The sequence below is a fragment of the Pholis gunnellus genome, assembly GCF_910591455.1.
Source record: "Pholis gunnellus genome assembly, chromosome: 12".
Lineage (NCBI taxonomy): Eukaryota > Metazoa > Chordata > Actinopteri > Perciformes > Pholidae > Pholis > Pholis gunnellus.
The window spans coordinates 11,351,235-11,376,510 of NC_136539.1; the positions used below are offsets into that span (position 1 = coordinate 11,351,235).

The following is a 25,276-nucleotide window of genomic DNA, read 5'->3' on the forward strand; positions in this document are numbered from 1 at the left end:
TTTGGAAGGGTCCTCTTGTTAAAGCAAAATGAGAAGCGGAACAGGACAGCAGGAGAGCAGAAAAAAATAAGCGAGTTCTGGCACACATCTCCGCTCATCTCTCCGCCCGACAGGCTGATTTCTGGATGGCTTCCTGGGCGAATGCATTTTTTAGCACCTCTATGAATATCCATGATATTTACACAGCATATTCTATTAATCATATGTAGATATTTATGTATCATTAAAATTAAAAACCTGTACGTCACGTACACTATACTTGATGAGCTTCCACAAACAACCATGTGTTAACATTTGACTAAAAAGAAGTCTAATATAAGGTGCACATTTTTTTAAATCTATGCATGGGTGCTGTAGCTCAATTAATTGTTTGAGCAGTGTCAGCTTCACCGTCTACATAACTAGCCTTCCCCTTGCCCTCCTGGCTTGTGACCAGATGTTTTGATCCTCACATTCTAGTTGGACAGATGCCAACCACAGGGATTTCACTCTGCATTTGAAACAGGACACCTGAACAGATGAACAGGTGCTCTCAGAGACGTCTGTGATAAGTCCCCCTTAGTTCGTGTGTGGAATAGACTCGTACAAGGATGGGTTGTTATCATCTATTTGCATTTGTTTGATTGTAAAGGAGGCGTTTGTAATTATGAATATGTGAATATGGGCTATGGGGAAACTCAAGACAGAAAAGGGTGTGCTTAAGACTACAGCCATGAGGTAAGACATCAGGGTTTGGGTGGGAATAGGTACATCATGGCTTTGAGCGCTCTGAGAGTTTTTGAGTACTGGACAAGAGGATTATGTTCTCCGTCTGAGCCTGGCTCTGCCCTCTGGCATGGCATATAAGAACTGGCATGACTTCAACCCACTTTTTGCCACCTGAGCTCTGCCCAGGAGGAGAGGTGTACAGTCATCAGAGCGAGGAGGCCTTGAGCAGAGCATGTGGGAGTGGTGTGGGCAAAGCAAATTAGTAGGGGATGGGGGTGGGTGGGTTGACAATGTCTAAATGGTCTAAAACAAGGCAGCATGTGGGGCTAAAGTGGCAGCTGCTGCTTACCTGCAGTGGGAATAAATAAGCATTTGTTTAAGAAAACAGCAGTTCGGCCCACTCGCTTACCTGGCTGTCTGACCAGAACCTGCGTCAACCCCGAGGACTCCCGGGAGAGTCGATACCAGGCTCCATCTGGATCACTCAGCCACTCTTCCACCAGGCAGTAGTATGTCCCAGAATCGCTGTTCTCTGCCCTGTTTAACGTCAGCACGTAGAGACGGGTTGACAGCCTCTCGGCCTGGACTCGGCGCCGCAGTCGCTCCTCTTCTGCGTAGGCGCCGTACTCGAAGGCCCCCGAGCGTTCAATCCTCAGCAGGAGCTCGTCAGCTTCTGACCCGGTCGCGCGCCTCACGTACCACAGCACGGCGTGCTGGGAGTCCTGGCTGGTCTGGGAGCTGATGGAGCAATTGATCCTGACGCGACTGTCCTCCAGGTACACCTGGGACTGGTTGGTCTTTTGCACTCGCAGCTTGCTCTCTGCAAAGAATCAGGAGATGGAGGGGGGGAGGGGGGGGTTCGGGAGGGAAGGTAAAAGAGCAGACAGTCATTCCTTTGGGTGCAGGAGAATGTGAGCACCGGCGACAGGTACACAATGCAGTTTCTGTTTTTGTGACAGACGACCTGTAGCTGAGTTTATTTCTGGTGGCAGCAGGGCAGGAAAAGATGGTGGCGCGTGGGTGGGTGAGGCAGGTGACAAAGGGAAAGAAAGAAATACGAGGGAAAGGAGAAGGAAACGTCAGGCAAATCAAAGCTGAGGGGATGGTAGGTCTGTGGGTATCAAAGTGAAAAATGTAAGCTAAGATGCAGAACAGCAGAAGAAACAAGAGTGAAGGAGAGAGGGGGGGGGGACTGTAAAGTTCGGCTGTGGATATTATTAGGTAAGATACAAGAAAAGAAAGCAGTGCAGGAGGTCTGATAGTCTGCCAAAAAACAGGAGGAAACGGAAGGAAGAAGGAACCCATTCATATAAAGTCGGGCAAGGATGGGAAGAGAGCAGATAGGAGAGGGAGGAGATAACAGAGGAGGTGTGACAGAGATGTCAGGAGGAAGCTGAGGCTGCCCCGAGTGCTGTGACAGGATTGGTTACAGTGACATCGGTTGTGGGATAGGATTAGCTGCAGGTACATCAGGTGTGACCACGACCAGGGTCTCGCTGTCAAACGCTTGGGGGGGGGGGGGGGGGGATTAGTTCAGCACAGAGAATGTAGAAAACACACACAAACACACAAACACACGGCCCTAACACGAGGTGTATGAAAACGCAGGAAAACTATTTCACATCATACGATCCTCAAACATGAGATTCATCGATTTTCTTTCTAGAATAAATACGATTTGTTTCAAACAATTATAATCTCCGGTGTATTTACCTGCTCTCAAACAAATATCCCACAGCTTGAATAAATGTAGAACAATCACACGCGTGCATCTCTGTCAACAAATGCAACCGTCTTTGACCTCAGCAATAACGGTTTGATTGGGAGCACTTTCTAGCGATGGCACACTGGCAGCGAGCCACGAGTTGTTTGTTGGCTGAGGTCAAATTGGGGAAACAAATTCCCTTAATTGATCGCAGCAGCGGACATTTAGCTGCAGAAATGTCTTTCTTCCACCCTTTCCCACAAAAAAGGAGAGATGAATGCCTATTGTAGGGTGAGAGCCCCGATGTCTGCCAGAATTGTCCAAATAAAAACACACATCGCACAAATACACACAACAACCTATAAAGATCCCTTTTATATGTACATTTGCACAAGAAGCACATCAAATGCATCCTTTGATACAATTCCTTGTATGTAAATCGGTAAAACAAATATACTTATTTAGGATATTTCAAGCGCCAAAAGCTCTCACCAAATGCTTACTCAGATTCATACTGACCCAATACAAAACTCGACATTTAATTCTCCTCTCTGCGCTTCTCCTGCATTCTAAAACATCCCCTTCATCTCCCAACTTAACGCTCACGCTTTAATATGACTGACTGACTGACTGACTGATTGATTGACTGCCTCGGGTCACAGCCATCTGGCCTGGGAAACCTCACCCTCACAGATGCTCAAACGATAGCGGTTTGTGATTCTGCATATTTGCATTACACATACAGTATGTACACAGTTGCATTCAAAAGATGCATGGCTGCAAGGCATCGCCAGACCACCCTGTTCGAGCGAGCGTCTGAAATGAGTCGTTAACATTGCCTCGGTACCCACTGGAGACTTGGTAGGAAGCCTGACAATCTCTCCATCCGGAATTACTGCCGAGCCTGCGGAATCCTGGCAATCTTTTCTTTTTTTTTTTTCCTTCTTTTTTTTTATACAGGAGAATTACCTCCAAACCTCCTGAAGTGGAACCATGCAGGATTGGATTGGCACAGGACAAAACAATTCTCTGCCGTTCCCATTTGAAGTTTGAATCCGCAGCCAGGAGAAAAACTGGGGGCTGAGAGCCTGTTGCCGTACATCAGTGTTTACAGAAATGCTTTTTTTCAAAGCGAAAATAGGCTAATTATTCAAGCCCTATTAGGTAGCTTCATGAGCTATTACAAGTTATCATAACTAAGCACTCACTCAAGCAGAGTAAGTGGGACACATAGAATGGAAGAACAACCGGCAGAAAGGCAGAAGGGAAATAAAAAGGAAGAGAAATACGGTGTTTTTATGTCCCAAAACAACCTGAAGTCTCCGCTCCCTCCTAACTATGCTGTGGAATGCCTCAGTAAGAGAACAGCGGCTTCGCAGACCAGCCTGTCACATCCTCTGACACGTGTCCATTCCCTCTGAGAGTGAGGTTTCTTCCCTCAGCTACGGGCACAGCCGTCGGCCGCAGTCACATCAATGCATCTTCTGACGCAAACAGCAGAAAAAACGGCTAAACTTTCTTTAAATGGTGTAAAGAGTTTGGTATATGAGGTCAGATTGTTGGAGGAGACGCAGCGTAGGAAGCCAGTTCAATCGTTGCTCACAAGGCCGTTCATCATGTATGTGAATTCCCTCAACTGTGTGTCAGGCTGTCACAGTACCTGTTTAAAGTGTCATCACATGTTCTTTGCTTTTGTGTTTTTTTTTAATGAGCCTCAAGGGTGCATCCACAAAGTAAGACTAATCCCTAATTGGCAACAGTATTCTCACTGCTTTGCATTAGTTCGACACTAAAAACTGGCCAATTTCATAAGCACCTTTAACTCTTTCTTTCCTTTTTGGTCAGTTAATTTTCTCCACAGAGAGATGAAAACTCATAACAATGTTGGCGTTATTCTTGAGCATGAATGTAGACAGCCTCTCACACCTGACATCACCTGCCTCTGCGGTTTCCAGGGCAACCTTGTCTCCATGAACAACGTGGCGCGGCTAAGATACGTCGTTTAAAGGCTGAACTAAACAAAACCAGAGCCTGTTGTTTACATCGCCAGGCATGATTAAATCAAATGCAATGAAATCAGAATTACTGGTCTGCATAATAATATCGTTATTATTAATAATAACAACAACAACAATAATAATAAGCAATGATTTGAGGTGTATCCAGACAGAGTGCCTCTTTCCCCTTTAAGCATCTCAGCTCCACTGGAGGTACTTGTGTTTCAGCAGTTTGCATGTAGTGTCAGCAAAGTACACACAATCACACACACGCACACACACACAGATCCACACAGTACAGTCACTAATTGGCTCATTGAACCCCTGTCTCACCCCTTTCCCAAACGTGCCCAATTTGTCTCGTTTAATAGCTACAGGAACTGCAGAGTTGAGACAAAACTGTCTTTATTCCTTTTATCAATCAGTGGAGGCAAGTACACAAAGGCTACAAACTGCAGCCCAGTTTTGATAAGGAAGACAAGATAACAAAGTACACCCCAAATCCCCAAAAGCTGTAGAGCAGCACCACACAACTGTTGTTCATGAAGCAGAGCAGATGAAAACAAGCTTGGGTCCGGGGAGAGGAGGAGTGTACAGTTAAGGATGCTACTGTGGCATGTCAGCGCACACTCACCACAGCTCACACACACACATGCTTGTAACAAAATGTTAAGACTTCAAAAGGAGCTAGTAAACTGCTTGGTTCTCTTTCAGAGGAGGAGAATACAGCCCGAGATTGTAAATCAAAGGATTTTATCCATTATTCTGTGTATAGAGAGGATTAAATTCATTTTCCATCTCTATTTTATGCAGCTGCTCCAGGTGAAGTCTTTTAATACAAGCTCTAAAACGTTAAGGGTTGAGATGTCCACTTCACCCCTCTCATTTCCCCTTCATCGCGGCCTTTGTTTTGACCGATCACCAACTCTTTCCTCCCCATTGTGTTACCATTATCCATGTCTCTCCTGATCACATTCGCTCTGATTAGCCTGACACCGACATGAATATTCAGCAGACTCACCTGTGGGTTCATGAATATGTATGAGGCCTAAATGAATTGCGAACACTAGAGGTGCTGGTGGGGTCTCTGCGTAATATTTTGGCTTTTTAAAAAATATGATCTAATATGTATTTAATGACCGCTGAGCTGACATCCTGTCCACTGGGCCACAGACGTAACCCTTCCACTTATTTAAAGGAGGCCAGAGTGGGCAACAGAAAGAGACATACAGAGATGAAAGGGATGAATAAAAGGAGAAAGGTAGACACGGAGAGAGGGATGAGATTCTTGGAAGAACACATGATGGGAGAAAAGCAGGAGAGTTAAGGGATTTATCCCCACACTGAATGGATATTCACAAGCACCTACCAACAGAGAGCTGAGGAGTGAGAGTGAGTGTGCAGAGGGAGAGAAAGAGCCTGGAAAAGATGAGAGAGATGTAAAAGACAGAAAGTGAGAACATGCGCCTGGGGGGATTTTGGGAAGCAGCAGGCAGTCGCTCCAGCTCCACTCTAGAGGACTTATAGTCTTAATGGCTGCCTGCTCCGCCTTTAGCGTTAGCATTAGCACAGCCACGGGCTAATCCACGGCCAGGACCCCGGCATGTCAGGACTGAGGGCTTTAGACACGCCCTGATCCCCTTGCGGAACAGCTTACTTTGGCTTGCTGCACCTTGCCGACCTCTCCAAGCACAAACACTAAGACACACACTCACAAAAGTGCTGCACACCCCGGCCAATGTGGACCACTGTCCTAGACGGAATGGATCAGCGCGGGCGGCTAGTCAGAGGCATTGACTGATGGGGTTCCCCTGACTGAAAAGTGGCTCCTCTGCCGAACTGGAAGCCTAATTTCTATGCAAATGACTGCGATGTATCTATGATCCCATTGTGTCAGAGGGATATTACCACTCCTGATTCCTCCCCTTTCCAACTCCCACTACAATATCATTAAGAGCGCTCTAATTATGGGGATCTGTGCACGTAACGGCAGCCTATAACACACCACGACAGAGCCACCAAGACAGAGCTACACACACACACACTTTTTTTTTTTTTTTTTTTTTTTTTTTTTTTACAATCAGTGCAAACACACGGATGCACTGACTGCACTTTCCTTCTTCCTGCCTGCCTGCCTGTCTGGGAGAGTGATTGCTGAACGCAGGTTGGCCCAACGGGAAAAACGGATGCACAAGAGAGGGTGAGACAGAGGGTCAGGACGGGGGAACTCTGGGAGATTAATGGCCCGAAAGACGCTGGCATGGCGGGGAGAGAATAAAGACATATCACATCGAGCCGTGCGACTGCGTGCATGCCTGTGTGTGTGTCGTTAAAATGGGGTCTGCCAATAAGCATAAAGATATGCTGTTCAAACCACAGAGAACAAAACAGTGGTCATTCAGTTAGTGCAGGCTCGAGTCTGATGTGTGTATGTGTGTGTGTGTGTGATTGTGCCTGTGTATGTATTCAGGAGGCGGCCCTGCTGAGCCTCTCCTGCACTGCTCCTACTATTAGCCCCTGATTTACATGGGGAGCAGCAGCACTGTAGCTAGCTCTGAGTTACGACTTCAATTACAGCAGCAGCAGGACACGCAAGCGCGCACGCGCACGCTCACATGCACGCACGCACGCACGCACACACTCACTCACTCACTGCTGAAGAGAGATGGAGAGACAGCACAGAGAATCTCATTGTGTCTTCAGCTTGGGCTGAACAAGGAAATGAGGCCTAGATTGGATTGGATTTGACAGAAATATGTGCCTGTGTTCTTGCATCAGAGAGAGAGATTGTTTGGGCTTTGCCCTTGAGCGGAAGAAGACACGGGAAAAGGAGCCTGACCTTGAATGTCTGAAACAGGCGCGATTAATCAAAAATCTTTGATGAAATTATTTTCTGTTTCAGTGCACCCCTTAAAGGCTCTTCGTTTATCACCCATTACGACCCTGTGTGGTCGTGTGCGTGTGCGACAGACAAAAACACAACAAGTGCACTCTGATCATTTGTATATGCATGTACAAGAGGCAGGTTGTGTTGTTGCAGACATACACGGAGCGCCGCCTTCGGGTGAGCTTGTGGGCAAACTCAAATTATATCAGCTGCAGCCAAAAACAGGGCACAGAGAAGATTTACAACCCTGACACGAACAATAACACTGTGATAAAGCCGCTTTTGTGCGCAAACAAGCACAGCTGCCATATCCTTATTATTCATGAAATACTGACAATGGTGAAGAAGCTATTTGAAGAAAAATGTAAACATAATGGAGGGAATTACGAGGAGAAGGAGGAAGGCAGGGAATTATGAAATATAAAAAAAAAAAAAATCACAAGAGTGAGAAAGAAGCTGGGGGCGTGCGCGGAGGGAAACATGCAGCTAAGTGAGAGTGAAGGGGAAAGAAGACATTAAAAGAGACTCGTGGGGAGAGTGAGAACGAAATGTAGAAAGACAGAGATGGAGCGGGAGCGGGAAAAGGAGGACATGAGGATGACGGGATGGGCCTTAATGAAGACAGGCAGCTCCTCTCCATGCCCTGATGAGCAGGAATCTCCAATCACCGAAGTGACGCCAACGCTATCAATAACGGCCGGGTGGCAAGTACTTCACTGGCATGAAAGGAGAGCACATGCGGCATCTGCTTGTGCCAGCCCGTATTAAATGGAAAGATACCCTCAAGAACTAAGAGAGAGAAAAAGAGAGTGAGACAGTGAGAGAGAGAGAGAGAAGGAGCATATGAGGAAGGACAAGATAAAGTAGGATAAAGTAGGAGGCATATATCCTCTAATTCAAAAGAGAGATGGAGAGAGAACAAGGGCTAAACAAGAGAGGGGGGATAAGAATAAGCAAGGTTTGCGTGAGGTTTGATCGTGTGAGTGAAAGGTAGCCAGGCGAGCGTAGGTGTGTGAGGAGAGATGAGGAGAAATTCTAAGTGGGACACCCCCCCCCCCCCCCCCTCATCACCATCATCATTCTATCATTCTAGCTCAGCCAATAACCAGACGGTCTTAATATCCCACTCCTCATGCCAGATACACGCGCACAAAACGTGCACGTGCACACACTCAAATGATGAGAAAAATGTCTTGAACTCCCAAAACCATCATTAATCTAAACTCCGGTTCCATTAGGGGAAGATTCAGCATAATTAGTTTTGCGTGTTTTCTGTGTGTGTGCGTGCGTGCGTGCGTGCGTGTCGGAGTATGTTTTTGTCTGTGTGTGTGTGTGTGCAGTTTGAGTTATGATTAGATGATATTACAGTGTGTTGTAGAGACTGAGGCTTCCCTGGTGATCTGCCATGCTGAACATGTGTTTGCCATTATTGTATTTCAGACAGAGACAAAGAGAAAACTCAATCAGGTGGAATCTAATATTACTGCTACTGTATGTGGAACCGCATGTTTATGGTTGTTTGTTGTGCGTGTGAGCTTGAGGAGATCCTCTCCTGTGAGGGCTAATATTGAATTGTGTTCTACCAAAAGATAATTACACCTTTGCCCTGGGAGGGTCTCTATTCCCCCCCCCCCCCCCTCTGCACCCCCGTGTGCATCTCCTGCATGTTTGTATGTGAACGAGCATGATAGTGTTGGTGTGTGCAGTGGTTCTCTCTGCATGAAGCCTGTGGTGGATAATTCAAACACTGGGTTGCCCTCACGACGAACATAAAACTATTGTGTGTGTGTGTGTGTGTGTGTGTGTGTGTGTGTGTGTGTATGTAGATGATGGTGGTGAACTCATCTATTATGACCCTCGAGACTCGGATACAGACCGTGTGCTGCGAAGGCAATCTGGAACAGGAAGTAGACCTGGGCTGGGCTGCTGACCGGCTGACTGCTTCTGTGTGCGTTGGGTTCTGCTTTTATCTACATCCAACAACTTCCATACTGCTAATCTAAGGAGGCATGGACGCTCAAGATCAAGGGTGCCATTTCTGATGCTATTCACTCTTTCGCTTTTGAAGTTCTCCAAAACTTTAATGAGGAGCGTCACTCCGCATTTGCAGACCACATTATGTTAAGGCACATGCACCCGTCTTCCTTCTGAGAACAGGATGGTGGTGCAACGGAGCACCGGAGAGCTGAGAGACACAGTTCTACTGCTGGGTATCAGGGGTGAGGTAAGCTTCTGTATATATGCAGAGTAAGCATATGGAAGCTCTCAGAGGAACATCGCAAGAAACACGGTTGCAGTGGCATTCATGCAAGAACTTAGACATGGACACATGTCTATGTGCACACATAATGCTGGTGAGGCAGCTCATACATATTGAACGGGTACCTCTGGAAGCATGACTTAAAGCCTCTCAATTATGAATCTGGTCCGATGCTGCGTTTGCTCACGCCTCGTTACACACACTCCCCTTTATCCCACTTCTTTGAGAGAGGAGCTGAAAATGCCAGTTGCTCATTTAGCCAGGAGTGGTTAACATTTAGCAAAAACCGAGAGGAAAAAGCAGATGGGGAGGAGAGGCGTGAGGCAGAGGGAGACGTCCTACATGCTGACAAATGAATCATCAGGCTAAATGGAGGTCTGACTGCACAACAAAAAAAAAAAAATCAAAAACACAGGAGGTGGAGGAGACAAACACGGCGTGACCGGGACTGAGCCAGGTCTCTATGAGATAAAGAAATGGCTCACTCACCCTCCCCTGTGAGATAGTGCCCTTACAAACAGAGTGATGGCACCGTTATGGTTAGTGATTGGCTTTCAGTCGGCAACTGATCACATTGTCACGGTTACTGATGGCATTACCAAGGTAACTGATCACTTTGTCATGGAGGCCCTGCTGAAAAAGGGTGTGGGAGGAGGACCCAGTGTTTATTCCCCTGCGTATGTATGTGTGTGTGTGTGTGTGTGTCCTTTATCGGGTTACGGATAAACAATGTAAACAGCACATGTGGGGGGGGGTAAAAGAGCATTCAGGATGATAAGCTGATCTCCAAATAACTCCTGAAGGGCCCGGGGACACTGTGTCTTCTGAGTGAATGGTTACGGTCAGGGCACAGTCAGTCGAGCAGGTAAAAGCACCGTCTCTGAACCGAGGTGCTTCTGTACGAGTATGTGTGCGTTTACATCAGTTTGCCTTCATCTGAATCGATAGCAGCAGGGAATAAGAGGCCATACTGTACTTCTGACTATACTTTCCACTGCCTCACTTTTAAAGTGTTATTGATCACCACAGTCTGCCTCTGAAGTCAATACGGCATCGTACGTATCCTCACCTGAACATGGAAGGGACATGCAGGCCCGCACAGACACGAGCTTGCACATGTCTATTCCTGCATTGCTTATGGTTAAAAATATAACGTTACAGAAAAAAGAAGAAAAACATTTTTCAGAAGTCGTAAACCCTCCGATTCCACCCACACACCTTGCTCATATTCCTCCCTCCAAATCCATCAAATCTGGACCCTATCGGCGTTTCAGGCTCCGTAATGCTTTGCTGGACCGCTTTGAAAGCCAGACTATTTTTCATTATTAGCAGGATGAGCATTCGCCTCACCTGAATAAATGAAGTATCATACTGTCGAGGCACACCAGACTGGGCTAAATTGGGGCCAGTGTGTGTTTGTGTGTGTGTGTTTGTTGTTTGTGTTCAGCCACTAATTGGGCTGCGTCTGAACGGGTTTTTCTCTGTGTATGTGTGGAGCACAGAGGGCCAATGAGGGTGGTGTAGACAGTTTAATGCCTCCACTGAGGAAAAAGGTTCAAGGACAGATCGCTCACTCCTTATCCCACTTTCTCTTTCTCCGTCCTTTGCTTCCCTTTCTTTTCCCTTTTTCACTTGCTTTTCTCTTTCTTCCTGTGGGATATTTAGCAATCCATTCACTGCGCGCCATTAGGAGACTTCCCCCTGCCTTGCACGCACACATACATACATACAAACGCATACACACACATACACACGCACTCCAATTAGTGTCTAAACCAGAGACTAAGAGCAATTAGAGCAGGCAGACATCCTCTAAGCTCTGCTGAATTCATTCGGTGTGTATGTGTGTGAGTGTGTGTCTGAATCTGTGTTTATCCCTGTTTGTGTGCTGGTCTGTGTCCGTTCCAATTAGGTGTGTGTCTCGCTGGCAAACAGCCATGCAGCTTTACCTGGCTGTAGGACACTGATGCCAAGCAGGTTGGACGTGCGGTTGGCTACTTTGCTCCAGCTGTTGTCGTAGTTCCTCCTCCACAGGTCGGCGGTGCACTGGTATTTGCCCGCCTCGCGGCGGCCTGCCCGGGTCACCGACAGCCGGAAGTTGGTGTTGGAGTGGGAGCGGTCCACTGTGGTGCGGGTGCCCAGCCCCAGCAGCTGCTCCCCCCACTGCAGCGTGCCCTCGCGGGTGAAAGTCACCAGGTCTTTGAACTCTCCCTGATCGTCATCGCCAGTTTCTGTGCCGGCCGGCATGAAGCGCCAGGTGACGGAGGTGGGGACACGGGCGTTGTGGCGAGGCTTCACCAGGCACAGGAGGTCAAAGGAGTCTCCGAAGGTAACGGAGGGCGTACGGGATGAGGCCGACACCATGAAGGAAGACTCTAGATGGTGGAAGAAGTGGAGAAAGAATGTTAGGTAGTGTGGAAAAATTGCATTTTTATTTGACTAATGATGAACACTTCAAAGTACCATTGATTGCATTTTATAGCAAAACACAGTGTGGGTGTGTGATGGAGTCTCTTCTTGAAAAGCTTAAAGCTCAGCGAATGATGTGGGGATTCATAATCGTATCGAGGAAGGAACTTTTCTTTTGAGCATGGCCACTAAGAGGAACAAAGCCGCCTGCTGGAACAAACACAGACAGTATTTACTTAAACCGCACCGACTCTCAACAAGCATTTTTCCTCTATCATTAAGCACCTGAATGCAGAGATTTAGCTTATGCACAGGCTTGCGTATGCATGGCCTACCTTGTGCTTGCGTCTACGTATGAGTTTGAGTGCTTGACAGCATGAGCGCCTCCAAATTAATGGGTGGTGCAACAAGGAAAACCCAGGGGAGAGATCTCCTCTAAGCGGCGATGTTCGATCTACGTCCGAATCCTTGCCAAGTCTAAACTATCCTCATTAAACTAAAAACGTTCACCAAACTCCATATGTTTTTGCCAAGAAACAACTACACAGGAGAGCAAGGGAGTCGAGAGAGAGAGAGAGAGAGAGAGAGAGAGGCAGTCTCAATGGCCCTTTGACAACCTGGCCCTGCTGTGCCTATTTCAGGGCATTTCAATGACTGTGAATGATTGAGCTCGAATATGAGAAGTACGGTTTTACACAGATAAAGACAAAAGACAGAGGGGGGTGGAAAGGAAAGATATTGATTCGGTCTGTTATTTTTGCCAGATCAGATTATTGATTTCCTTGAGACTTTGCAGATTTCTCCATTATATTCTTGTCAACAGCCACGTCGCTTTGTCTCTGTCCCTCTCCCTCTCTCTCCGTCCTCGGACGGCCATCACCCCCGGTGTCCTTCAGGGTGTATAATCAATGGCTTTCTGTCCAGACTTGGCTACTGCTGGGACAGCTGCCTGGGGACATAATTCTCTAATAGACAATAACTCTCCCCTCGCACTCTATCTCTCATCTCCCTGCGCCCCTCTTCCATCCATCAATCCATCCATCCATCTATCCATCCATCCCTTTCCCTCACTATTTGCCTGCCTCCGTGACAAAAAAGAGAATTTCATCCCGATCCATTTTTTCCCATACAACTCTTTCTTTCCATTTGTGTGAATAACTCTGAATGTGTTTGGAGACTACTATACATTGTGGCAAACCAGGGGGAAAAGCTGAGCAGACACAGCCCAGGAGGCGGATCCCCAACCTCAGGTTGGGGGAGGTGATCGAGGGAGTGTACTACCCAGTGCAGGTGCTGCAGCCACTAGGCACGTGGCAGTGGTCACACCTGCAGCGCATGAGCTGATTAGAGGGAGTATATGTTCACAGGGCTGAGCAGCAGCGGGAGAGAACAGACTGGGCAGAAGAAGGAACCTCTGGAGAGGAGCTGCAGCAGACAAGAGGTAAACTCAGCGGACTCACCTCTCTCCTCTGCTCTGCCCAAACAGGCCGGAGGAATCGTCTCCCACGGGGTGTAGACGAAAGGCCAAAGACCCCGACCGGGAGGAACCTTTTTGTTGAGTTTGACCCTATATCCCTTTACCCCTGCCTGTTTATTAAAGGACACTTTTTGTTAAATGGTTACTGTCTCTGAGTCACCTGTTTTAGCTCTCAATCTTGCCTCCACGTCCCCCGGGTTGCCACAACATCAACTTTTCTATGTGTGTATATAGGATCCTGACTTGTACACACGTCCCACCCCAGACACCCTGAGGGCCCCTTAAGCCAATCAGCTGGAAACAAGAGTCTCTACCAAGCAACAAAAACACAAGGCTCCCAAAAGGACCATACGTCCATAAAGGAGGAGGCTATGATTTAAATTAAGGTAAAGTGACCATATAGATTTCATCTAAAACCTGTAGAACAGCACAATCAAGAGGACAAGTCACTGTGAAGCTCAACCTAAGCTCATAAGGAAACTGGAGAAGAATTTGTATTCATTAGGTGCAAGGTCTAAAGAAGGAGGGCAAAAGTAGTGGAAGGTAAGAGAGCTGAAATTGAATTAAAGTTATCTGCATCTGCATAAAATGAAGTTGGACACTTAAGTGAGGAAAAACGAGGACCGAAATCTGAGACGAAGTAAAACACACACATTGACCGTCACACAACAGCGCGCATTTAGAAAATCCTTTGATCAACAAGCATGGAGGAGAAGGAGATGTCGAGGAGTGTAACTGAAGAGAGACGAGCTGCTTCGGACTTCTTTTCCCTGATTTGCATAATGCGTCCCTTGTTCCTCAAACTAATGTTTCTGTTGTTGCCCGAACTTAACAAATGGCCACTTAAAAACCGACATCTCTTCTCTGCAGCACCGCTGTGTGCTGCTGCAGGGAGCTAATCCGCTGGTTGTGTGTCTGTGTGTGTGTGTGTGTGTGTGTGTGTGTGTGCGCGTATTGAGCCCAGTGCTCCTGGTCTGCCAGCTTCTCACTGCTCCGCTCCAGTGACTTCCTCAGCCTGTACCGAGGATGTTCAGCTTAACTCAGCACTGACAGAGGAGACCCACAGACTGTGAAACACGTTGCCGCTGCATTTCCATTCTAATAATTCTGGCTAATCCATATGGGGTGTGTGCGAATGTGTGTGCGCATCTATGATGGGTGTCACGGAAGCACTGCTCTTGACGTGTGGCAGGTGTTGTGAGAGTGTGTGTGCATGTGTGTGTTTATGCCATATTAGCTCTGCTGTGCATGAATAAACCATACTGTAGTCCACTATGTCCACTACATATTCTGCCTACGCCGTTCATCCGTCTTTAGCAAACCACAAACCACACACGTCTTTTTTGATTTGGTGTGCAGGCACAGTCTTGTACGAGGGTTTACATGCCTTACCAATGCGTGCAGCCCTGGATATGTGCATGCGCTCAGCATTTTACTTGCACGTGCATATTAATGTGTAGAAAATAATTAGCTGAGAGTACATTTTCTGCAGTTAAATCTGAACCTTGCATGGAAATAACACTATAGCTGGATAAACATGTATGTTCCACATGATCACGGATATTAAAACCTGTAACAAGTTTAGCTGCTGCTCATAGTAAATATACAGGCTTAGCATGTACGGGCTTATCACCAGTTACTTATGAAGCGTGAGAACTGGTGTAGCTGGAGATCTACAGATAGCATATGCAGCAAGATCACGTTTTATCCATATAGTGCAATATTTGCTTTATTTAGGTTTGGACTATACAGTGAATAAATATGCTATTTTATATAATTTTCTGCTGAGTTATGAGTAGCTACTCTTAATTCTTAGCTCAGTCATGTGCGTCCTGTCGGTCAGGATGCTAATAAGAAAACCATATCTATCTTTATCCTTCAAATTTACCACAACAGAAAAATGCCTCCACAAACACTTGAACAGAGACATTTCAAATTAAATTATTTAAAAAGGTCAATCTGCTGGTCTGCCCCACAATGTGCCTTACTGACTTGGCAGGATGGGATTATAGACTACATTGAGGTTGGGTTAACTTACCAACAGTCTTGACGGTGACTGTCTTGGTGGCCGACTTCTCTCCTATCTTCTCCCAGTTCAGCTCTGGTTCAGTGCCAGTCTGAAGCCACTCAGTTGCTGTGCAGCGGTACTGGCCCTCATCCCCAGGTAAGGCGTTATACAGGGACAGAGAGAACGTGTCGGCCCGCACCTTCTCCACGCGTATCTCCCCGTAGCTGGAGCGCTCGCTGTAGGAGGGACTGTGCCATACAGTGCCGTCCCGATCGAAGGACGCCACCTCCACCGCCTCCACCACCTCCAGGGACGGTCCAGTCGCCTGCTTGTCTGTCCACTGCCAGGCCACAGACAGGGGGCCTGTAGTGGCTTGGACGGAGCAGGTCAACTGGATCACGTCGCCCTCGAGGGCCTCCGAAGAGTTGCTTGACAATGACACTGTGATGTTGCTCTCTGTGAGGGAAGACAGAAGAGAGAGAGAGAGAGAGAGAGAGAGAGAGAGAGAGAGAGAGAGAGAGAGAGAGAGAGAGAGAGAGAGAGAGAGAGAGAGAGAGAGAGAGAGAGAGAGAGAGAGAGAGAAAAAATGGACGTCAGCATGAGTGGAGATGGGACACATGAAAGGAGATATAAAAAGTTCTTCAAAATCTCAGCTCCCTCTCACGACAAGAATCATACTTTCTGTGTTATGACATCAAGTGGGGCAATGAAACGAATGGCTGAGCCTTGTCCTGGGAGTAGAGTATCATGTGAGAGTGCTGCGCAGGAGAGTGTGTGCGTGTGTGTGTGTGTGTGTGTCTGTGTGTGTGTGTGTGTGTGTAACTGGCCTCGGGCACATCAAAGTGACAGCCAGAGAGGAGGCCCTTGTGAGTTTGTGTGGGTTGAGACTCTCTTTTTAAACCCTGTGTGGCTTGTTGACAAAGTCCACATGGGCACGGAAAAGATCACAGGGCTGAGCGGCTCTTGAGAAGAGGATAAAAGTCATTACTGGCTCTTCTCTGTTTTTCTGCTCTATCTGGACACTTCAACGTCCATACTCCATATGTATCACGGATCTCCAGTTGACCCAAAAGCTCTCTTAGCCCTGCGGGGCCAGTGCTGCTGTCTCTAACGGATGTGGCTTAAGGTTTCTCACTTTCTTTCCACCCTCAGGCCAAGCTCTGCTGCCTCCCTCTCAGCTTGCCGGCCCTCCTAATAAGCATTAGCTCTCTGTGAATACATGGAATAAACGGGCTTCTTACTTCTATCACGCTCAAATGAACAGAGGGAAAGGGCCTTCATCCTTTTTCTCTTCCTTTCTTGCATTGAAACAGTTTGATAGGTTTTTTTTTTCCACAGCTAAGAGCACATTGTATTATATCACTTGTTTTTTGCACTTGAGACTTAAAGAGAGGATTGCTAGACAGTTATACAAGTAGATATATACACCCTCCTTCCTATACAATTGTCTGGTTTCTGGACAGCTTTGCTTTAACTTTTCCTTTGTCTTTGAACTTTATTCTGTTCATTTTCACATGTCCCCTCAACAGCTCCTTCTTTGTTTTTTTGAACTGAAAAATGCATTTCCTTTCTATAACAGTATATCCTCTCTCTAGTTTCCTTACCCTTGCACTTGTCCTTTCTATCTGTGTGACAGAGATTCAGTGTGGCATGTAAGCTCTCTCTCCCTTTCTCATTGCAAAAGGTAAATTCATCCATCAACACTGATTTGTCAGAAGTGTTTACCTCCAGTTTTCCTTCGCTGTCACCTTTGCCTGCCTCTGACTCATCAACTTTAACCCCTGTCGCACCTTATTACCAACTCTCACCCAATTCACCCAATTAGAGTGATGAAGCACATCTTGAAATTGTGTGCGTGTGTGTGTGTGTGTGAGAAAGCTCGCATGAGAGGGCGGTTTGTGCATCAAATACATGCCTGCCTGACCACGTCTGCTGTATATCACGGAAGTTCCCTTCCAATAACCGTAGCCATTATCCTGTGTAAACCCTATAAACATCCTTTATGGGGCATTAAGGTCTTTTGTTGGAAAAACAAAACCTCCCATACAGAGAGGTTCCCTGGAGACTGCTGCAGGCTCGGGGCCATTGTTTTTGGGCTGATTTAGCAGGGGGTGCAGAGCGGTCATGATAAGGTGACGCTGGCTGCTTGAGAGGAGATACTTCTCTGTGCTTATTATGTTTTATTATGCTGGCTCCACACACAGTTCCAGTCCGATGAGACGTCGGTACAGAGAGAAGAGGGGATGAAGCAAACGACCCAAACTGGTGGAGGGGGCGTTCTCCTGCTGCCACTGAGATGAAGAGAAATCTCAGTGACAGATAAATGGATTGCGAGAAGGGGTTTTGAGCGTTTGACTGTCAATTTCCATCGATCAGCTGCCGAGCCTGAATCAAACCCCACCGGCCAGCCCCGCTTAACCCAGCTGAAGAGGTCTGCCCCAGCAGAACGCATTCATTTTGCCCGGGGAACCACTTAGATGGCCCAGGAGAGCGAGGTGCCTTTCTCTGCTTCTTTTCTTTCTCCACGCATTAATTTCATGGCTGTTAGCTCAGCCTTCTCGAGTCCGGACTCTTCTGCTCTCCATTATGCCACTATAGTGTCCCCCCCCCCCCCCCCCCCCACCCCCCATCCCACCCCACCCCACACACACAGCTAAGCCAAGGAAATGCTGCATTACCATCCCTTAGCAATCCACTCAAACAGAAAACACATCAGGAATAAGAGTAGCGTCATCCTTTTCCCTTCTTACTCTCAGATAACAATAGCGACTGTGCCGCTATCTGTTATAGGCCACCTGGGGGAAAGAGCGGGGGGGGGGGGGGGGACAGAGAGAGAGAGATAGATAGAGAGCAAGGCTGGAGAGGAGCACAGCATGACATCCCATATGGCCTACATGAAGATAAAACGGTTATTATGAGAAGCTCATCGTTCTTAGTGTAATTGACAACTAAGGACAGGACAACTAAGCCAGTGGCCTCGTGAACAGATTATTACTCACTGAGCGGCTGGACTGTGATCTGGACATTGCGGGACCTCTTGCTGCGGTCGATGAAGTCTCCCGTGGGCGTCTTTTCCCTCTCTGTCACGCGGCAGATGTATTTCCCAGCGTCTTCGGGGCGTAGGTGCTGCAGCTTGAGCAAGTGCACGTTGGCGCTCTCTTTACGCACGGTCATGTGTCCGGCTGCCTCGCGGGAGACATAATCGGGGCCCAGGACAGGCACGGCACTGGGGCCCACCACGGCCACCGGTGAGCTGCTGAAGACCCACGACACCGAGAAGAAGCGCTCTGGGACATTCTGGGCCTCAATGGTGCAGTGAAGCTCCAGCGGCTCACCGGCCGTGAAGGACCGTCGCTCTGTGCTCACCTGGATGCTGAAGTCCCGATCTGAGTGAAAAGATGGGGGGCGGGGGAACAGAGGGAACCATCACGGTTAAAGTAATGTTTAGTCCTTAAAGAAAACAGCAGAATGGAAAGAGTATAGTCATGAAGAATCTCTTCAGTGAGGTGATTTTTGTTATGTTCCCAAACAACTTTTCTCTGATGTTTAAAACAAGACTGATGTCTAAATGCGGCCTACAGTTGAAATGCACAACATTAATGCCTTTTCCTAAAATCCAATATTTGATGCTCAGAGAGAGACCGACAGAGAGACAGAGACACAGAGACACAGAGAGAGAGACACAGAGAGAGAGAGAGAGACACAGAGAGAGAGAGAGAGAGAGAGAGAGAGAGAGAGAGAGAGAGACAGAGACAGAGAGAAAATAAAAACTAGAGAAGCTTGAGGTCACACAGTGCATCACTCCGGTAAAACGCTGATCTTTCAGAGAGCTCTGTGTCCCCCCGGTTTCACCTCTGCAATAAAAAAACACATCTAATTAAAATTCTCTTCAGCAGTCTGAAACAGTGTCGGGCGCTCTCCTCCTCCTCCTCCTCCTGCACAGTCAGAACAGACAAAGCTAACACTGCTAGTGCTATTTCTTTCACTTGCCCACATTACGCGTGTTGTCTGCACATGTGCGCGTGCGTGCGTGCGTGTGTGTGTGCGTGTGTGCGGCTGTGAGTTCAGCTTTATTTGCTGTATTAATTTCCAAAAAGCACAGTATGTATCAGACACTGCTGCTTTGCCTCTCAGTGATTCGGTTGCCCGGAGCTGTAATTACAAAGCCTTTAAACAGACTTCCTGAGAAACAAAAAAGTTCAAAGCCTGCCGTTTGGTATAGAGCTTGTTTCGCAGAGGAATATAATGGTGGGAGGGAGCGGGACATTGTTTACACAAACGTATGAAAGCGCACACATGCGAAATATTGACATACACACACATATAGTAACATGCAGACAGTGGAACACTGAGGGCAATTTATTAAAAGACAAACAGCATATACTGTCAATCACAGTAGTTTGGTATTTTTTTTACTATACAATTATTATTTAATGATTATCACTGTTAATAGTATACATGGATTTAGAACTGATTAATTGATAATCACTACAATAATTGATTGAATACTAGCAGTAGTGCACATAATGGCACAGGGGTGAAGAGAAAGGCCCACAGATTGCATGCTTCACCTACAACAAGGGCAGCAAGACATTGTATTATTGTATTAATTGTGAAAGAAGGACCGCAACGCTAAAAGGGCTGCGACCCGATTTGACAAAGATTGGTTCCCACTCAGCACGGAGCTCTATTTAGGCCACTTTTACAGGAAGGCTTCCGCTTAGAGGATGCAGAGAGGAATAAAAGCAGCCCCACAGGTCATGCATGTGTTAGTGTTTAGAGCTAATTAGAAAAGAAAAGAGTACTAAGTGCGAGTAGCAGAAGGACTAAGGAGGAAGTGGGTGGTGGAGAAAGTCTGAGAGAGAAGCAAAAAAAAAAAAACGCAGTGATGGGACATGACTGCAGAAAATGAGAGGTGATGTGAGAGAGAGAGGGAGGGAGGAAGAAGGGAGAGAGAAGGAAGTGAGAGAAAGATGGTAAAAAACCGAGAGCGAAGGGTACATTAGGATTCTGCCCGTTGCGCCTCTCTCTGATGCTGCATGGCTGTGGGTTATTAGCTAGTGATGGGGCTGTCTTGAGATCCACTCCATCTTTTATAATAGGAGCCTAATGGAGGAGCTGCTCCTTCCCCTTCATTTTTTTTCTCTCCGCCTGTCAAATACGCACACGGACAGGTGCAACATCAGATACACAAGTTCAGCCTAAAGGGATTGCATGTCGTGCCCGCGTTATGAATTAAGTGAGTACACGAGAAAGAAATCAAAATGATCCGCACACACACACACACACACACACACACACACACAAGCTGGGACACTCACACCAGAGCCGCACACCGCAGCGCAACTCTGCTGTATTCTCTTTGTCACGTAACAACACCTCCATTTATTATAGATCACAGAGACGACGGAGAGTGACGAAGGGTGCTGAGAGGGGGCTCTCTGCGCCTTTTGTCTCCTCCCTGAAGTAGCAGGAACTCATCTGACAAACCCGCTTTACATCTGACTTTCCGCTCTCCTTCTCATCCACCCCAGCATTATCTGGGGCACCATCAAGTTGTATTGGTCCAGAGCGGATCTGATGCTTAATGGAGAAAGGCAAAACGATTCCACTTTGAAGTGATTTACTGGCATGAGACACTCGCCACTGCGTGCTGCCTTGGTAATTGAGCTAATGTCAAAGCGGTTTATCACCCATCTCTGTGGCCCTTTCTTGGAAGCACACAAAGAGATGCTATGTATGCGGAATACAGAGCAGGGAGTGTGATGGGGTCAAGTCGGGTTGGAGGTTGTAAGTACATGCGAGGAGCCGTAAAGTCGTCTTTGTTTCGATTCCGTCAAGTCTCGAGGTTGACAGCTTATTAGATCATTATCACGTGAGGCCTACTCCTCAATCATTCACCCCAACAAACCTTTTCTTTCTCTGCACCCCTAGTTTCCAAACCCCATGTCTCCCCCTTCCCCTTCCTCTTCCTCTTCCTCTTCCTCCCTCTGTTGGTAAGTCCCCTTCTCCCTTCCATTAGACAATCTCCTCCTTCAGAGTTGGCAACCGCACAATTTCTCCCACTAATGCACTCAAGCGCAGACTAGAATGGTGTAATTGTTTGGCGAGGAGTGATTGAAAAAAACATTTTTGGCTTCTGATCTCTGGGCCACTTGTTGCCGGGAAATTGTATTTGCGGATGCCCCCCCGACCCCCCCCCCCCCCCGGCCAAACACCCACGCTGTTTGGAGCTGGTTAACTTATTCTTGGATGTGCTTGTAATGTTGCCCATCAAACAGACACAAATACAAAAGTGGGGGAGTCTGTGGAGGTTTAGTTAAGCCCTTTTTAGTAAGCTAATGAGCTTAGTGTGAGATACTGATCAGCAATCAGAGGAAGCCGGCCGACACGCATGTGTGTGCGCGTCTGTTAAAAGGACGGGGGTGATCTAAGCGTAGCAGCATCTTTAGCCTCTCTCCCCCCCCTCCCCCTCTCATTCACCACAGAATCTCTTCCCTTTACTCACCAGTGGGCTGAATGCGGAGCTGAGTCTTGTCGCTCTGCTTGCGGGTCATGGCAAACCAGCTGCCGTCTGTGTCCTGAATCCACTCAGCAGCCTGGCAGTAGAGCAGGCCCTGGTCCACCGGCTGCAGCTTGTGAATGGTGAGCCTGTAGGACGTAGCGCTGGTCTTATCCAGCCTGAGGTCCCCCGCCGCCATCCTCTGCCGGTACGGTCCCCCGGAGCGCAGAACAAAGTCCCTTGACAAGGTGACCAGCTCCTGAGGGGCCGCGGCCGCGTCCTCGGGGGACCGCAGGTACCAACCCACGGACAAGTGAGTGTGCTGCAGCGTGGTCCGAGACACCTCGCAGGTAAGCTGCAGTGTGTCGCCTTCCACCTTGGACAGAGTCTGGGCCGGTGCCGTTACCGTCAACGAGTCAGCGATGACTGCAAAGAAGAGGAGAGAAGATTAGCACTCAGTCAGGACAGGAGGAGGCTATTTGAGACATCAGGGCAGGATAGAAGTCTGGTCCCTTAAATACCATATGAACTCTCTAGAAGTGAACAAAACATTGAAAACACCATGTGATGCTGTCGGAGGACTGGTCCTAACAGAGCAGGTTATGCCTACTATTATCACAAGTGGGGGAAAAAGGTGTTAATGCAACAAAGCTTTTTTTTCCCCCTGAGGTGACTGCCCTCTATTTTCTCATCCATACATGACTTTCACATGTCATTGTGTGTTGATGGTTTTTTTTCCTCCATCTCACACAGCCAGATACCTCCAGAGACCCCTCCTGCACTTCTTTCAGCCTGATTAGATCTCATGTGGTTACGCTGCAGCAAACTTTAGACTGTACACTTAAAGCTGTACGCTGGCATCTAACAGCTTGCGCTCCCTCTCAATAAACTTTTCAAACATATTGTTTTTTTTGATCACACATACTGAATATACAAGCAGCGAGTTAAAATGGCTGTAATAAATGCATCCAAGCTCTTCTTTCTACAACACAAGCAAGAACAGAGGACGGACTTCAAGCCAGATGGTTGAGAACAGTGGCGATGAGAGAGGGGGACAGTCGAGCGCAGGGAGGCAACAGAGACATCCAAGATGTGATCATTTCAGAAAGCGGGCTGGAAACACTCCACACAGCGACGGAAATAAACATGTATAGCTTTAAAAAAAAAAAAGGAGTTAAGGGACTATTTCTGGATATGTACCAGGGCGCCGCTGTGTATGAGTGTGTGCGGAAGAGAGAGACGGATAAAAAAACACGACCTGAGATTCCAAAACTTAAAGGATGACAACCAAAAGGAAGTAAGGTTGTGATTAAAACAAATTCCAGTATGTCGAGTGTCTCTCAGCGGTGTTTGGATGCGCGCGGCTGGCTGCACATGAGTGCTATCCTATTAGCCTCCTCTCTGGTTGAGGCTGCATTGCTTGCCTTTGGATGATGTAAACATATTACATGACATTACAGTCATTTAGCAGACGCTTTTATCCAAAGCGACTGACAATAAGTGTATTGAACACAGGTATTCAAGAGAACTACTAGTCACCAGAAGTCGTAAGTGCATCTCCTTTTTTAATAAACAAGCATCTAAGAGCATAAACCAGAGCAAACGTACAGTGCAGAAACAAACTAATACGAATACAATAAGTGCAACAAACTAATATGAATACAATAAGTGGAAGGCTCAGGGTAGTATATACGAGTATGCTATGCACACAATACCTTAGAAACAGAGAAGATGCAATACGCCAGTGTTTATAATGGACAGCAGCAGTCAATCCTCCAAGCTAGGCTGGGATAAAATGAATTGAGTGAATATTGCCAAGAGAAGCTTTCTTGCTTTGCCATGTGGTGATGACTGTGAGCTCTTCTTTAGAAGCCAGAAAAAAATGATAGCGCTTTGTGTGGGTTTGTGCTCATGGAGTGCTTTGTCAAGATGTTTGGCTATTCAGGCTCTAAAGAAATTGTCAATGTGAAGACTACTTATCAGCAGGTTTGAGGTACTGTATGCGATTCTCTGCAAGTCACCTGCTATGACTAAATGCAGGAATCATTCCATGAATGAACAGAAAAAAAAAAGTACATGCTACATGCATCTGTGTGCGTGTGTGTGTGTCTGTGTGTGCTCTTGCTTCTGGCTTTGAGGACATGAGTTAAAGTGAGCGATGGGGGATTTGCGAGAGCAGAGAAACAGACACCACTAATGAAACAAACGGGGGGGAACAAAGGCAGAGTGATCAGAGAAAAGATAGAGGAGGCGGAGAGAAGAGGCTTGACATCTGGTTATTGGAGTTTAACAAGACACTCAAAGAAAGAAACAATGCTGAAACAGATGTGGCAGGAAAAGAAAGTGTGAAATCAGGTGGGTCAGACACAGCGGCACTCTAATGAGATGCTGCATTGTGGGGGTACATAGAGTAAGTCAAGACAAGAATAAACAGTTTCATGCCATAGTTTGAAGCACTCCTGAATATACCGACACGGTCTAATTCAATACGCCCTCTAATCCACTTCTTCATTATGAGTGTTTGATAAACAGTCCAGCAGCAAGGGAGGCAAATGGTAGTCAGGGGCAGCACTAAAACTATTCTGCTGATATATTTGTTTGTTGGTTGTATGAAGAAATGACTAGCATGGGAGTCTTAGCAGGCCTGTACTAGTGTTTATATACAGAACCATATAGGCTTAAGCTGCGCAATCAAACCCTGCTAATGTTGGCAACTGCTGCAATAATCCCTCAATATTATCATTAACTCACATTCAGAGGAATCTCATCGTGATGATAAGATCTCAAGTTATTGTTCCATGTGTGTGTGTGTTTTCCAAATACATTTTTCCGTGTAATGAAAAATAAACACGACTTTGCTGCAGCAAACTGCATGACAAATAAATATATATTACATAATAACATGTCACAAATGAATTGGGTGGCCAGTAATGGCGGCATGCTGAAGGACCTTTCATGGTTTCGGTGACTCACACTTTCTCAAAACACATTTTATTGCCATTGACTGCCTGCTGACTCTTCACTCAATACTCTTAACCGGCCCTCATCAGGAAGGGGCCGCTAGTGATAGCACAGCTGAGTGCTTCTCCGACCCCCCCCCCCCCCATGTCCACTGTGGGCGAGTTGTGGATGGGTGATGGGTGTGGAGAGAGTGTGGACAATTTAGGTGCGTTTGGCTAACAGAACTACCAGCATACACACTGCTGCATTACCTCTTGGTTGCTGCTCTGCGGCTTACTTTCATGGTTTTAGACGCTGTGTTTGGCTAACCGCTAACGGCTAACAGTTAACAGAACCACCAGTTTTGCTGGACCTCTCTGCAA

General features: G+C 47.1%; 1 protein-coding gene across 1 annotated transcript in view; it reads right to left on the bottom strand.

Moving 5' to 3' along the window:
- igsf3 (immunoglobulin superfamily, member 3) overlaps positions 1-25,276 on the bottom strand; it is a 62,300-nt gene that overhangs the window by 2,237 nt on the left and 34,787 nt on the right. The window contains exons 3-7 of the mRNA XM_079170601.1: positions 21,960-22,379; positions 18,451-18,837; positions 15,482-15,907; positions 11,507-11,932; positions 1,118-1,528 (exon numbers count right to left, since the gene is read on the bottom strand). Of these exons, the coding sequence (XP_079026727.1) occupies positions 1,118-1,528; positions 11,507-11,932; positions 15,482-15,907; positions 18,451-18,837; positions 21,960-22,379 (2,070 nt within the window). The remainder of the gene's footprint in view (positions 1-1,117; positions 1,529-11,506; positions 11,933-15,481; positions 15,908-18,450; positions 18,838-21,959; positions 22,380-25,276) is intronic.